The sequence below is a fragment of the Mustela nigripes genome, chromosome 1 (genome assembly GCF_022355385.1).
Source record: "Mustela nigripes isolate SB6536 chromosome 1, MUSNIG.SB6536, whole genome shotgun sequence".
NCBI lineage: Eukaryota > Metazoa > Chordata > Mammalia > Carnivora > Mustelidae > Mustela > Mustela nigripes.
The window spans coordinates 265956589-265971215 of NC_081557.1; the positions used below are offsets into that span (position 1 = coordinate 265956589).

Sequence of the window (14627 nt, forward strand, 5' to 3'; positions counted from 1 at the left end):
ACTCACCCAGTGTTTATCCCTCTTCCACGACATCCTGCCCTCCACAGTCTCATCCTACGTCCACAGTCCTCTCTCCCAGCTCCTGCCCATTGTTATCTGGAGTCTTCTAGTATCTCAGTCCCATCCCTTAGGACAGGCCCTGGTATCCTCTGTAAACCAGTCAGAGATGCTCCACTATTATCACCCAGGACTAAAGCAGCAGAGACGCATGACCGACACTGTCATATACAAAGATTGTTTAATGTAAGTCTGCCTTAAATCCTGCGTTAGACCTAAAAATATCTCAGATGATCCTTTAGTCCAACCTCGCAGTGCATATGCCAGGGATCCTGAGCCTGGAGCGACCCTGACTTGGCTAAGGGCATGGACAAATTAGTGGACAAGCCAGCCAAACTTCCAGCTTCCCCAGAACTCAGACAGACACAGTTCTCACTCTTCCCTGTTCAGGTAGGGGGTTTTAGGTTCAGACAGACCTAGGGCTAAATCCCTACACTACTACTCATTACCTCTGTGATCTTCGGTAAATTTTTTAACTTCCCAAGACCTCAGTTTTCTCATCTGCACAACCTCATGATTGCTATGAAGATTAAATGCAGCAATGTGCATAAACCCCTTAATGGAAACATTAAATAAAGAACACGTATAAAAGATGGTAAGAGGTCACTGTGGGCAGTCATGGGCATCCAACCCCTCCTGAAGCATCTTTCCCCCGACTTAGTGGGACAGCTGAAGGAGGTTGAGGTGACACAGAAGGGGCTTCCTGGCATATAAGGAACCCTTATGAGTCACCTGAGTTCCCTGGTGTCCCTCTCACTCTCTTCCTCAGCTTGTCACAATTCGTGTGCCAGCTGCTCTGGACCCACGGGCTCCCACTGCACAGCCTGCGTCCAGCCCTGGGCTCTGCGTCAAGGCCACTGCCTGTCCAGCTGTGGAGAGGGCTTCTACCCTGACCACGGGCTCTGCAAAGGTACTGTTGGTGTCCTCGCCATTCTTAAGAGACTTTCCCATCAGAAGGAAGTTACTTTTCAGGACACTTTTCCCCTACAGTTTATCTTCTGTGGCTATGTATATACATTCTGTGCTTTTTTTTTTTTTCTTCATTGCCAAGGAATAATCTGAAGAAAAAACTATGTTGGAATATTTGTGATGTCGCTCCTGAAATTCATGACTTTTCTGGCCATCCTTGAGAGGATGGCCATTTCCTCGACCATATGTTAAGACAAAACAAAACTCTTATTTCCTCCTTTTCCATGTTCTCCTAGCATTGCTAATGTGTTTTGTAGTCTTCATTTTGTTTTTCCCTGAAGAACCTTTCTTTGTTAACGATATAGCTGAGCGAACTGAGTTAGTAGCAATGCCTCTGGGCTGAGGGAAATGGAAAGTCTTAAATAGCTGTTTGCCAAAAAGGCTTTCGGCTCATTGGGAGGGCGGGATCATTGTCTTTTGAAACTAGAACACTGGGACAAACGCTTCAAGCAGATGCAACTAATTTATGTATATTTATATGGAGGGAAACTTGGGAAAGAGTTTGAGAATAGTTGTAAGAATATACATAGTTATATGTATATTAATACATGTTATATATATGTTATATATATATTTATAATGTTATATATACTGGTGTGTGTTTTTATATACAAATATATGTTTGTATAATTTTATATAAATATAGACATATACACTTGTATATATATGTTATAAATATGTATGTATGTATTTAAAACAAGGAAGCCACAATAAATATTCTGAAAAAGAAAATTTAGAAATCTTTTAAAGAACTCTTTTAGAGTTAATTATATCAAAGTTAGTTATATCAAAGTGCTCTTGTAAACAGTTAATTATGTCAAATGTGGGCCTGAGGTAGTTCCCGTATCCTGTCTGGGTCTGATTTCAACCAGTAGCCAAGGAGAACGAGAAACAGTGATGGTTGTTAAATTCTTGTTGCTCCTCTGAAGGAGGCTCTTCCTTGTCTAGGAAAGCAGCGTTTCCTCACGTAAATTCTAGGAGGAATTTGTTGCCTGGATGCCTACAGAGCGGGTGATGGATGACATAGTGGACAATAACGCAATGACCGTCCTTGCAAAAAATACAGTAATGGCCTTTGTTTGGAAACTTGTTAAAATCTTCAACAAAAACTGAGACCATGATATTAAGACATCATTCCATGAATGTGTATCTGGAGAACCAAGATAATATTGTCCAGTTTGCTGAGGTTTTTCATGTCCAGCTTGACCGCCCTCACAAGGCCCGAGAGATGTGACCAGTTAACATCTCCGTCACTGGACGTCTCACAAATATCATCATCCTGAGCTATGTATAGGACACGAGAAAGCAGTTTTCTGATAGAATGTATCTGGTGAACTGTTCTAAGGGGTTTCGATTGCATTAGGGACTCCCCTTGGTTGCAACATGTTTATGACCCTTGGATTGTTTTCTGCATTTTGTTCTTGGCAGCCTGTCATTCCTCTTGCCTCACTTGTCTGGGTCCAGAACCTGCTCACTGTGTCCGGTGTAAGAAGCCCGAGGAAGGCCTGCAGGCTGCGCAGCTGCCTGGCACAAACATCACCTCTGGCGAGTGTGTGTCTCAGTGTAGAGCCCAGTTTTACCTGGAGAACACGGGGCTGTGCGAAGGTGAGCAAGCATGGGTTGAGGAGATGTGAGGTAGTTTCTGGGCTTTGCTCTTGAGAGATCCTGTGAGGTGAGAACAAAGCCAGAAGACCTTCGTTTTCACGTAAGAATTGTTCCAGGATACTGTGGATGGAGCAGAAGCTGGACACGCAAAGGAGTGGCCTCTACGCCTCTACTGATGTTCTCCTTCCCTTGGTGAATAATAGATGACTTTAGAGAGCTGGTTCCCTTTGACACCCTGTCCCCGAAGTTACATTCTTTTTTTTTTTTTTTTTTTTTTTTTAAAGATTTACTTATTTATTTGACAGAGAGAGATTACAAGCAGACAGAGAGGCAGGCAGAGAGAGAGAGAAGGAAGCAGGCTACCGGCTGAGCAGAGAACCCGATGCAGGGCTCGATCCCCGGACCCTGGGATCATGACCTGAGCCAAAGGCAGAGGCTTAACCCACTGAGCCACCCAGGCGCCCCAAAAAGTTACATTCTAAGAAGTTCCAGACAGGAATTATTTCAGAGAAGTATGAGTAGCTAAGAAAGACCCAGAGCTCATTGTAGAATTCCATTCAGTATTTCTTCTAATTTGCTACTCTGAATGAATATGAATTGGTCCCTTCAGGGCAAAATCTGGACTTCTGTCAAAATGTAGAAGTGATTCTTGCCCCTGCCTAGCGTATCATCAACAGAGAGTTGACGCCGTCCTGGATAATTTGACTCAATGGCTGGGACCTCTGCGAGTGGCTGAGGAGATGAGGGAGCACTATGGACGATCTGTGGGGAGGTCGGGGAGGCTGGGGAGGCCCCTCTGTTCCTGCACAAAGTTGGGTGAATTATTTGATTCTCCAGCTACTTAAAAAAAAAATACAATACTTACATTTTGCCTTGTGAACGTATGTTCATTAAAGGAAACTTTGAATGTAGAACAAGCAGAAAGATAGACTGCCCAGGATCCACCACTTGGGTAACTGCCTCTTCCATTCTGCTATAACATATCCAAGTGTTTTCCTGTTCATGCTTTGAGTTTTTATTTTTACGATGTAACTGTAAGCGTGCGGTAGATTCAATTTTGTGTCTACAGTATCCAATTTTACACTGGAAAATACTCTCACATGGAAAGGACAGATTTCAAGGTTAAGTTAAAAGATCTTGACACAGTGAGTCACACGGCATAGTAGGAAGTTGCGGATTTGCAATACGGAGCCCCCAGGCCAGACATTAAGCTCTCTGAGCCTCTGCATTCACAGCATTAGAATAGGGGTAATTATCTCTCTCACATAGGCTTTTTGCCAGGATCAGAAGAAGTTAGGAGTGTGAAAGTTCTTGGTAAATTATAAAGCCTCATGCTCAATTGTCACAAATGTCCATCCAAATATTCAGGAGTTCAGGAACATTATAGGGGTAGTCCCCTGCTCCCTGGGGTGCACTGGGCTCCAGAAAAGTTACACAGTGCCTAGAAATGAGGGGAAGGATATTTACTCTCCAAATACACTGGTTTCCATTCCTATATGTGTTGCCTAAACTCTCTGTGGTCCCTTAAACTTTCATGGCTCTGTTTTCACACAGCCTACTTCTGAAATACAGGAATCTTTGTCCCTAAGAGTCCCAGTGCCTTCCCAAGGCACACACCCCACAGCCCTCCCCTCTGATGCTGGGATAAATCGAAAAGAAATCTTCCCAGTCTCCTCAGCCTCTCCCTATAATTTTGAACATACATTAAAAATGAAAAGTAGGAATTTGAGGAGGGAGCAGAAAAGAGAAACAAAAATGATTAACATTTGTAAAATTAAGTTGTAAATAAAAATTTGAGTGACCAGGGTTATCCAGCCAGAAAATAGTGTTACTGTTGACCTGGCACACCATGGACCAGACACTAAGAGAAGCCCTTACTCGTTTTTCACTTAGGTCTGGTACCAGCCTTGTGGGGTGAGCGGGATAGCTAGTTTACAGGAGTGGAGGCTTCAGGAAGTTAAAACCGTGCCTTGTTCAAAGTCGTGTGTCTAGCACAGAGCAGATTCTGGTGGAATAAGTCAGCCTGACTCCTGTATCCACGCTCTGTGTTACGGTCACTGACAAGGCAAAAGCCCAGCACACTAATACTGCAGGATTGGACCATCTTAAATCGAAGGAGGCGTTCTCAACAAAGGGGAGTTTTCTGGGAATCCCTTTGTACCGACACCTTTTCTAAAGGATTAGAGTCTAAACCCTGTGGGATGGTTTTATTGTGGTCCCATGGGAGAGATCTAGCTTGACCCCTGGAGCCCCTTGTGGTCCCATGATTTTATGCTAGTTCCCATAATACTATTAGGTGCCACGCTCTAGGCTATCTACTCACATTTATTACCGCGTCCTTGTGCAATCTCTGCTATGTAGATTGTTGTGCTCAATTTATAAGTGAGGAGAATGTGGCAGAAAAGGTTAATTGAGTTGCCCAAGATTCCATTGGGAAACGGAGTGCAGCCACTGCTCGTTTCCAACCCTATCTGAGTATTAAGCGTGTTGATTGATGTGTTTCCTGTCACTCATCTCATATCTCTGGAAACCTTTCTGCCTTCCCACAATCTGTTCCATTTTTGATTCTGCCGAAGTGTTGTCAATGCCGTCGGGCTGGGGAGCCCCGTGAGACTGCACTGGGCTGTCCTTCTCACATGTTCCCAGAAATACCCTGGCTTCCTTGCCGAACATTTAAAAAGGGTTGTAGTATTTTTGTGGCTGTTCCACTGAGGGTTTATTTTGCAGCACGTTTGATCTCAAGTGCTTTTCTATAAAGAAGAAAAAACAAATGTTTGCTGGAGCTCTCCTTCTTCCTGTCTCTGAGACTGCGGTGCAGAGTGATTAGAATGTCAGGACAGCTAATGAAAGCCAGAAGCAGATGCATGATAGGAAGAAGCAATTTACTTAGAGTCTGAAGTGGTGTCAGAAGTTATCATAAATGTGTTAACTCAGAGCTACATGATAGAACCAGGAATTATCTACTGGAAGATGAAACAAAACTACTCGAGATATTTGACTAACAGCCAAGTCTATGATTGAAGGACAAAAACACATGAAAGTAGCAAACAGTGACCAAGCGAACTGTGTTTGTGCGTAGCTGGAGGGCAGGCCGGTGTGTGTTCATCCCTTCCTTCTGTGGTGTCTGGCGAGTGTTTCCTCAGTGCTGGGCATCGTCTAGGCCCTGGGGGCGCACTCATCAATGAGGCAGACAAAATTCCCGCCCTCGGGGATTTCTATTCTGGTGAGAGAAACAGATCATAAATAAATGAATAAACGCAAGTAGCAACAAAACCTCCGGTGTGTATGGGCTGCTGTTCTGTGCGGTGAAGCCCGCAGCAGGATAACGGGCAGGAAAGAGGTGGGCTGAGGTGCTGAGAGGGGGAGGGGCCCTGGCTCGTGTTTGTCCTGCGATTTGGGCTCATCCTCAGGAGTGACCTTGGGCACTTCAGAAGATGGAGCTTTGGCTTCATGCTTTTTTGGTTTTTAGGTGTTTTGTTTGTTTGTTTGTTTTTTGTTTTGTCTTGCTTTTTCCCACATGGCCTTCATGTTTGCAAAATGTGGCTAGAACTGCTGGTCCAAGACCGTCTATAACTACATGTGAAAGGTAACGTGGAGGCATTTTCAGTGGTCAGCCACGACCGTGCATGTTTACTCAGTATTAGCGTGCAGTACCAACTAAAAGAAGGACTTCAGTAATGTTACCCAGAGTTCACCTCATGTATTTAGTGGACTGTGTCAGCATTGACAGAGTCTAGTTTATTAAAACAAGCAAACAAACCAACAAAAACCAGGACATCAACCCCCTTGCACAAATAAAATAATACAAATTCAGTTCCTCCAGAACCTCTAAACAACCAAAAACGGCCCCTTGCTTTTTTTAATCCATTTCCCCCCCAACCCCCCCCCCACTAGTTTCCCAGGATTCCCTGAGTTCCCGAGTCTGTCGGAAGTCTCCAGGGTGGGGCTGGTAGGGGCCACGATTTTATACAATTCCAGGGGCCGTTCTCATGCCAAGTCCTATGACAGGTTCCTCCTGGTATTACTTGGTGACTGGGCAGCCCATGTGGCCGTGCCTGGCAGCCCAGGGCAGATGGACAGGACAAAGGACCCAGAGCTCTTGTCACCAGGAGGCCTCTCCTCTTTTCTGAGAAGGTTCCTTTGATCAGGTCAGATACTCAGCTCATTCTCAGATTCTCCTTGCATTGTTGTTGAGCTGTTTTGTTGGTGTTTTGTTTTGTAAAGGATTTATCTGTTTTGAAGCCTTCGCTTTGGGTCAAGGTCTCTCTGGAGCAGAGCTTTTCATTGGAATGTCTTGGGAATCTCGTCAGATGTGAATTCAGATTCAGTGGATCTGGGGTGGGGTCCGAGTTCTGCATTTGTAGCAGCTTCCAGGTGAGGCTGATGCTCCCGTCCAGGGACCACAGGCAAGGAAGCAAAGCCTCTAATTAAAAATGGGCTAGCATATCATTTTATTATTGGTATACTTGTAACTAAAGCAGTTTTTAAAAATCTTAATTTCTATTTCTTCTTATTGCATGCATAATACATATTACAGACATTTAAAAAAATACAGATAAGAAAATTAGAAAAGAAAAACATTTGGAACACCTCAGTGGCTCAGTCAGTTAAGCATCTGCCTTTGCCTCAGGTCAGAGGAGTCCTGGAGTCCTGCGATCAAATCCCACATCAAGCCCCTTGCTCAGCAAGGAGCCTGCTTCTCCCTCTTCCTGCCGCTCCCTCTGCTTGTGCGCACGCTCGCGCGCTCTCTCTCTCTCTGACAAAACTTAAAAAAAAAAAGAAAAGAAAAAGAAAAACATCTATGACTAGGTTACCCAGATTTAGCAAATAAAAATGTAGGATTAAGAAATAAAAATGCTGGGGCGCCTGGGTGGCTCAGTGGGTTAAGCTGCTGCCTTCGGCTCGGGTCATGATCTCAGGATCCTGGGATCGAGTTCCGCATCGGGCTCTCTGCTCAGCGGGGGGCCTGCTTCCCTTCCTCTCTCCTACTGTGATCTCTCTCTGTCAAATAAATAAATAAAATCTTAAAAAAAAAAAGAAATAAAAATGCTTAGCAGATAAAAAAGGGAATTTTTAATGTAAATATATCTCAAATATTGCCTGAGATATTCTAAACTGCCATTCAGTGTTTATCTGATATTCAAATTTAAGTAAGTATCCTTTATTTTATTTGTAAATTCTACTGATAACCCTTAAACCTTGAGATAACCTCTTTTAATCTTTTGGCATAGATTCTTAATTTTATATATATATATATATATATATATATATATATATATATGTGTGTGTGTGTGTGTGTGTATATATATAAAATTTACAAATTCCTTAAAACCAAGAGTTTTATTAGAAATTCTGTAAATTTGGGGCGCCTGGGTGGCTCAGTCCGTTAAGCAGCTCCCTTTATAAAGCTCAGGTCATGATCTCAGGTTCCTGGGATCGAGCCCCTTGTTGGGCTCCCTGCTTGCCTGGGAGTCTGCTTCTCCTTCCCCCTCTGCCCCTCCCCCTACTCATGCATGTTTCTGCTCTCTTTCGCAAATAAATAAATTCATTTTAAAAATTCTATAAATTTACATTTACTCCCATTTTACAGATGAAGAAAGTTAGTTCTTAGAAGGAACTAACTAATGAATGATTTAGCAACGAAGGATCCTAGGCTTTAATACAGGATGTAGTTGCTCAGGAAATGTTTCTTTTTTTTCGGATGCCAGCTCCCTTGTTCCTCATTTCACACTAGAGCTTTACAACTGAATTTCAGGCCAAGCTGCCTCAATTAATGATGCAGTTCGATCACCTTTCAACAGCTTGGCTGTGGCGACCAAGGACTGGATCTGAACATGGTCAGGATGATTAGATTAGCCACGAGATTGCCCCAATTCCGCGGCAAGTGAGTGGTGGATTCTCTCCATCCCCGCACAGCTCAGCAAGAGGGTTCAAGATGATCTGATTTTGAGGGACTTCCAAGTTTTTAAAGGTGAACTCTATACTGCGATAATGAACGTTACTCACACGTCTTCTGACGTAGTATGTCAGTAAATACTTAACAAAGAAAGCAGACGTAGCAAACCTCGGCTCCCGTTCTTGCACTGACCTCCTTTTCATTAGACTGAGAACAATCATAGAGCCTTAATCAGGTAAACATTAGGGAAATTTTAACAACTAAAATTTCCCAGGCTTGCTTTTTCAGTCTTGAAGATAGTATCGCCTCTTTGGGCGGGGTCTTACTGCAGGGGGCAAAAGTGCACAGAGTCAATACAGGTTTGATATCAATTTAATAATTTTTGTTTTTCTTCTAGTTTTGCTGAGATATAACTGACATATAACATTGTGTTAGTTTAAGGTATATAACAATGATTCTATATACGTGTATATTGGGAAATGATCACCACTTGGCAACTTTCAGACGTACGGTGTTAACCGCAGTCACTCTGCTGCCCATCGTAACCCCAGGACTTCTCCTATCTGGAAGTTTACACCATTTAATCCCTTTCACGCATCGCCTACCTGCCAACTACCAGTTTGTTCTCTGAATCTTAATTGTTCAGCCAGCCCTTGGCTGTTGAGCGGTTTTCAAACCCTGTGTGATTGTCTAGGCTCCTTGCTTTGTTCCTAGTGGCCCCAGTAGTTGAGGGTGTGCAGGACTTGTCGGTGCCCTACGGGGGGAACCTCCGTCAGCACCTGAGGTGGAGGCTGACGGAAACTGGAGCCTCAAGCAGCAGCTTTAATATCGGGCAGATTTCCCTGTTTCAGAGCAACACTGGGAAGTGGGTATTTCTGTCTCGCCCTCTGCACGGAGTCGTGGGGTGACAGCCTCCCGGTGAAGAACGGTCTCTTTGTTTGCTGTGGTCCGTCGAACCAGTGAACTCAGACCTCACTGACCACCAGAGCCAGGCTGTCAAGGGTACGGCCGACAGAGTAAGCTCTTTCCAGGAAGACGCTCGTGACCTAGAACAGAGCAGAGGTAGAGCACAGATATGGTGTCCGCCCGCACCCCCAGGTCTGTGAAGAGGGTCACAGGGAGCGGGCCTCTGTGTGTGCATTCCATTAGAAGCCTGACCCCGTGGCAGCAGTTTTTAAGATTCGCAAATAGGTCTCTTTCAGGGAGAGGCAGGAAGAATGGCCCGAGTGCTGCCTCCTGGGGGAAGGGAGGCGTGACCCCAGGATTCCTTGGGATCCCCTTAAGAAATGTTTCTTTATTTGCTATAATCTTATGGGCTTTGTGAATGCAAGCCCTTTTGACTTCCAGAGCTAGGGTTTTGGGGGCGCATCCCTCAGGTGGACTCTTGAAAGTTGTGGTATCACATGTTGGCTCTAAACCGTTTATTCCAAAAGGAGAAGCTGGAGTTTTTTTCCTGACCGTATGGCGCTGGGGGTGGGGGTGGGCATGGCATGTGTCCCAAACTTCCCCACCTGTGTCCATATAGGTGTTTTTCTCATTTGTGTGATGTGTAGGAGGCCCTCAACATATCAGCCAGTTTCCGGATTTCTCCCAGAAGGAATTGTGCCGCGCGTAGCGGTAGATGTGGTGTGTCTGTGGGCAGACGTACGTTCACAAGACTCCCAGGCCACCATCTTGGCCTGGAACACTGTTTCTTTTTCTTTTTAAATGGGAAATTCACCAATTATTTTGGTCGGTTCATTAACTTGCTTTGGGTGAACCAGGAGAAAAAGCATATCGTGAGTATTTTGATCTATTTAGCTGTTGCTAAGATTCACCAAAGGCCTTAAGGCAAAGAGTTTTAATTAAAGAAATAAATGGGCAGGAGTCTGCCTGCTCAGCTTAAGAGTATGTTATTATTTATGAAGTTGGGATCCCCTTGCATTAATTGAATAAAATACATGGCAGCACTCTTTAATGTAGTCTCCAGAGTGCTGACATAAGCCGCACAAATGCATGCCTCTGGTGATTTTCCGTCTCCTTCCCTTTCCCCTTCTTATTTTTATGGCATGGGTGTGCTCCACTTTGGGGATAGAAAGATGAAAAAGATAAAGACCATGCCTTAAGGAAAGCATGATCGAATAAGGGAGACTGACATCTGAACAAGGAATTCAAAGAACATGATACGTGCTGTTGGAGGGGCCAAGGACAGACTGCTTGTGCCTTGTGCCTACTGCCAGTACAGCGCTGGGGAGTAAGAATTCTCCTGTCCCCTTAAGGTCCTTCTAACTGGCCTAAGAATCAAACTGACGTAAGACAGATTAAGAGGAGAAAATCAAATTTAATAGTATACGTAGTAGGAATCCATACAGACTTGGAAATTCCAAAGACAGGCAGGATGAGGTAGATGTCATCCTGAACTAAGGAGAAGGGGTTAGAGGTTTGAGACTTCAAAGCGAGGGCGTACAACCCTCAGGAAGATGAAAGAGAGTAGATGTTGGGTAAACAGATGTTTGCTGGGCCACTCGAAACAATGGGACACCCAGAAGACTTTGATCAAGAGGAAGGACGTTGCTCTGCTCCTCCCTGTCTGCCGACCTGCAGATTATATCATGATGTCGTCACCTCTGGTGGCGGCTCCCTTCCTTCCCCATCTAAATTCTCCTTAGGCAGTGGTGGGGCGGGTGAAGAGCTTCTCCTGCATCTTCTGGGTTTTGATTGCTTTTTAACTCAAAATAGTCTTTATGCCAAAGTGGCCGTCTTGGGGAAGCTTTCCTTAAGGCATCTATCCTCCAAAGAGCACAGAGGAGACTGACTCTGGGAGAGAGAGTTTGAGAAAAGATCTACAGAGAAAGCTGCGTCATCAACCTGTTGAAGGATTAAGAGCAGTTCCCCGGGGCAGAAGGTGGGAAAGGGCATTGCAGGTCAAGGAAGCAGCAAGTGCTGTTTTTGAGAAGTCTGATGTATCTGTTATTCCCGCAGTGTGAAGCCTGAGGTGGAGAACTGGGGGGGATGATACTGGAGACGCAGGGTAGAGTCATGTCACGAAGTGTTCTAGGTGCTCTACGCTAAGGAGTTCGAGCTGACACTACTGGTCTTGGAAGACTATTAGAAGATCTTAAGTAGGGGAATAATCTGGTCAATTTGCATTTTATAAAGCTCAGCCCCTTACCTGTGCTGCGGTAAGTGGGCAGAAGCAGGGGAGCCGTTTGGGAAGCTGCTGAACTCATCCACAGCGTGAGTGGTGTCGACGGTCTGCGCTACGGGGCCATGGGAACGGTTCAGGTGGGATGGACTTGCCAGAGATTTCGATTTTGACAGAAACCAGGCCTTGGGCAGGCTGTGATGGGAAAGTTGAAGTCTGAGGTTTGCAGCACGAGAGTGTGGGTGAAGAGTGGGATTGCCAAGTGAGGCAGGGAGCGCGAAGAGAGGATGAGGCAGTGCGTGGGGTGCGGGTCGGGGTGTGTCGTAAGAGCAGCTCGGGACAGGAGGAATGTGAGGCCTTAACTTGCCTCAAGCAGCTATGGGCTGAGCGTGGAAGTGGATAATGAATAGTGTTTTGGGAATGAGGAGAATGAGACCCCAGCGAAACACCAAGTAGACGTATCCCTTAGGCAGTTAGATTTATGTGGTTGGAGTTCAGAGTGAAGGCCAGCGCTGTACGCATAAATTGGGGACTCACCAGCATGGAGGTCATCGTTAAAGCCATGGATAAGTTTGCCAGGAGTGAGAAGAGAAAGGGCAGACGGTGCTGTTTTGGGAAGCTCCAGCGTTCCTGAGATAAACACAGAAGGGCTGAAAGGAAATGATCACAAAGAGAGGAGGACGAGCGGAGTCTGTTGTCCGGGTTCGTACCCCTGCCCCGCTGGCTCACTTACCTACTGCCTCACCCATTCGGTCAGCAGAAGTTCATTGACTGAGACCTTAGGACAGGCCAGGGACAGGGACTCTGATAGGTCCTGCAGGAGTCACAGGATGGGAAAGATGTGATCTCTACTCTCACGTGGCTCAGCTCCTTAAAAAAAAGGAAGAAGAAAAATAAAAAAGAAAGAGAGAGAAGGAAAAGGAGGGAGAGACTGACTTTACTTGACTTGAGTCATTTCTATGAAAAACCAGGAAAATTTACATGATGTGAGAATCGGGATGCTGTTCCACTTTTTATATCATGGAAAAGAAAAAAAGAAGTAATGTTGGTTGTCTGAAATTTAACTAGGGGATAGGATAGAACAGAATAAGAAAGAGTAGACTAGAACAGAACACAAATGGATGGGTTTTAATTGTTTTAGGTAATATTTTGATGGGCGTCAGGTTGATTGGACTTTACAACCATCTAAGGACACTTTTAAAAATGCCAACACTTAGGGCTTCAGCTGCTCAGTTACGCTTTTTCAGAAATATACTTAGCCATCAACTGGAAAGCCACTCTCTAAAAATGTCGTATTATGTGGGGAAATTATTCATAGAACTTCTTCCAAATCTTTCTGTACATGCCCTGAAATGGAGTTAGTCTTCCTTGAAGGATCTTACACTTCAGACCGGAGCTCCGGCTTGGAAAGCAGCTTCCACAGAATGATGGAGCTTCATTCAAGTCACTGAAATAGTGGAGACATTTCCCAAACCGGCCCAGAACTGAAATTTCATGAGATTGTTTGAAAGATGCAAATGCAAGTGCCTGTACTGACAGCAATAGAGCAATGTAGAGGAAAAAAAGACTTGGTCAGGGGGGTCCCCCAGTACATCATTCTCCCTCGGTGCGACTGAGCAGCTAACAGCTCATTATGCATCTGGATATTAAACGTTTCCAATGACAGCAGTTCTCAAGTTTGCCACGTGATATTTAGGTGTCTGACATTGAGTGGACGGCAAAGGGACTTTCTTGTAGAGTTCTTGTTCCCTCAGTATTCCAACGTTTTGTCTGCTTTGCTTTCCTGTTTTATACAATTACAAACTATATAATTATATATATAGTTTTTATTATATATATTATTTATATAATATTGTATCTTATAATAATATATATATTTCCAAGATGATTTGGGGAAGCCACATACGTCCATAGATTTAAATATAAATATTTGGGGAAAATAATAATATATATATATAATATAATATAATATAAAAAATAATATTTATATTATATTAAATAATATATAATACATTAGATATGCTTACAATATATAATGTTATATAAATATTATATATAAATAATAATATAACAATAAATATTATATAATATATAAATTATATATATAATTTTTATTATATATAAATTATATAATTTATATCATGATAACCTTTATTCACATTGAGCCCAGGTTATCACCTTGAGTCTGTGACCAGGGGGAATGAAATAAAATATGTGGTGTGCTCATAAGGCATAACTCGTGTTTCCCCAGTTTCCAATTCCACAATGATATGCTTTGATTTCCTTTCTATTAGGGAGGTCTAGTAGGACGGGCTAGGGATTGTAGCAATCTTGTAGAGTCTAATACAAACATATTGGTATTATCATAGGTTTTTTTAAATCTATGGAACTATGTGGCTTCCCCAAATCATCCTGGAAAGCTTTGTGTTGACAATATAATTTAGCTGGTTTTTGAAGTATTGCCGCCTGACTTTCTATTACATGCTGTTTCATTCCTTTGTGTTAAACGTGTCTTACATAAGGGGCTACTGTGTACTCTTCCTTTATAATATTTGCGTACCTATTCCTTTTTTGTTTTTTGAGAAGGAACCGTTTTCTCAGTGATTTTGAAGATATTTGGGGGAAAAAGTTCTTATTGAGCCTCGTGCTAGTAGAGCTGTTTACAAGGCGATATAAAAAAAGGAAATTATTTTAAAAATTGGAGCTCTAGCTCTGTTTTTCATATAGTAATAAATACTGTTGAATAGAAATAAAGCTCTGCAGTGTATCCAGAGATAAGAATCAAAATATTGATCAGCCAGTAAGGCCAGTTACTGCCTAATCCAAATGGGTGCTGGCCTTAGGTCAGGAGCAGCGTCCTGGAAGCCTCCTGGTGGAGATGTTAGGCCTCTCGGTGCTGGTCTGTGGATGAGGCAGGATGCGGGGAGCACTAGAGGGCTTCAGCCAGCAGTGAGTATCCACGATGTATCGGTAATT

The 14627-nt window shown here is 43.7% G+C and overlaps 1 protein-coding gene across 6 annotated transcripts in view; it reads left to right on the plus strand.

The window, feature by feature from the left end:
* The window catches only part of FRAS1 (Fraser extracellular matrix complex subunit 1), a 420039-nt gene that overhangs the window by 210948 nt on the left and 194464 nt on the right, over positions 1-14627 (plus strand). For all 6 annotated transcript variants that reach the window (XM_059385668.1, XM_059385660.1, XM_059385681.1 and 3 more), the window contains 2 exons: positions 827-967; positions 2455-2631. In XM_059385668.1, coding sequence (XP_059241651.1) covers positions 827-967; positions 2455-2631 — 318 coding nt within the window. The remainder of the gene's footprint in view (positions 1-826; positions 968-2454; positions 2632-14627) is intronic.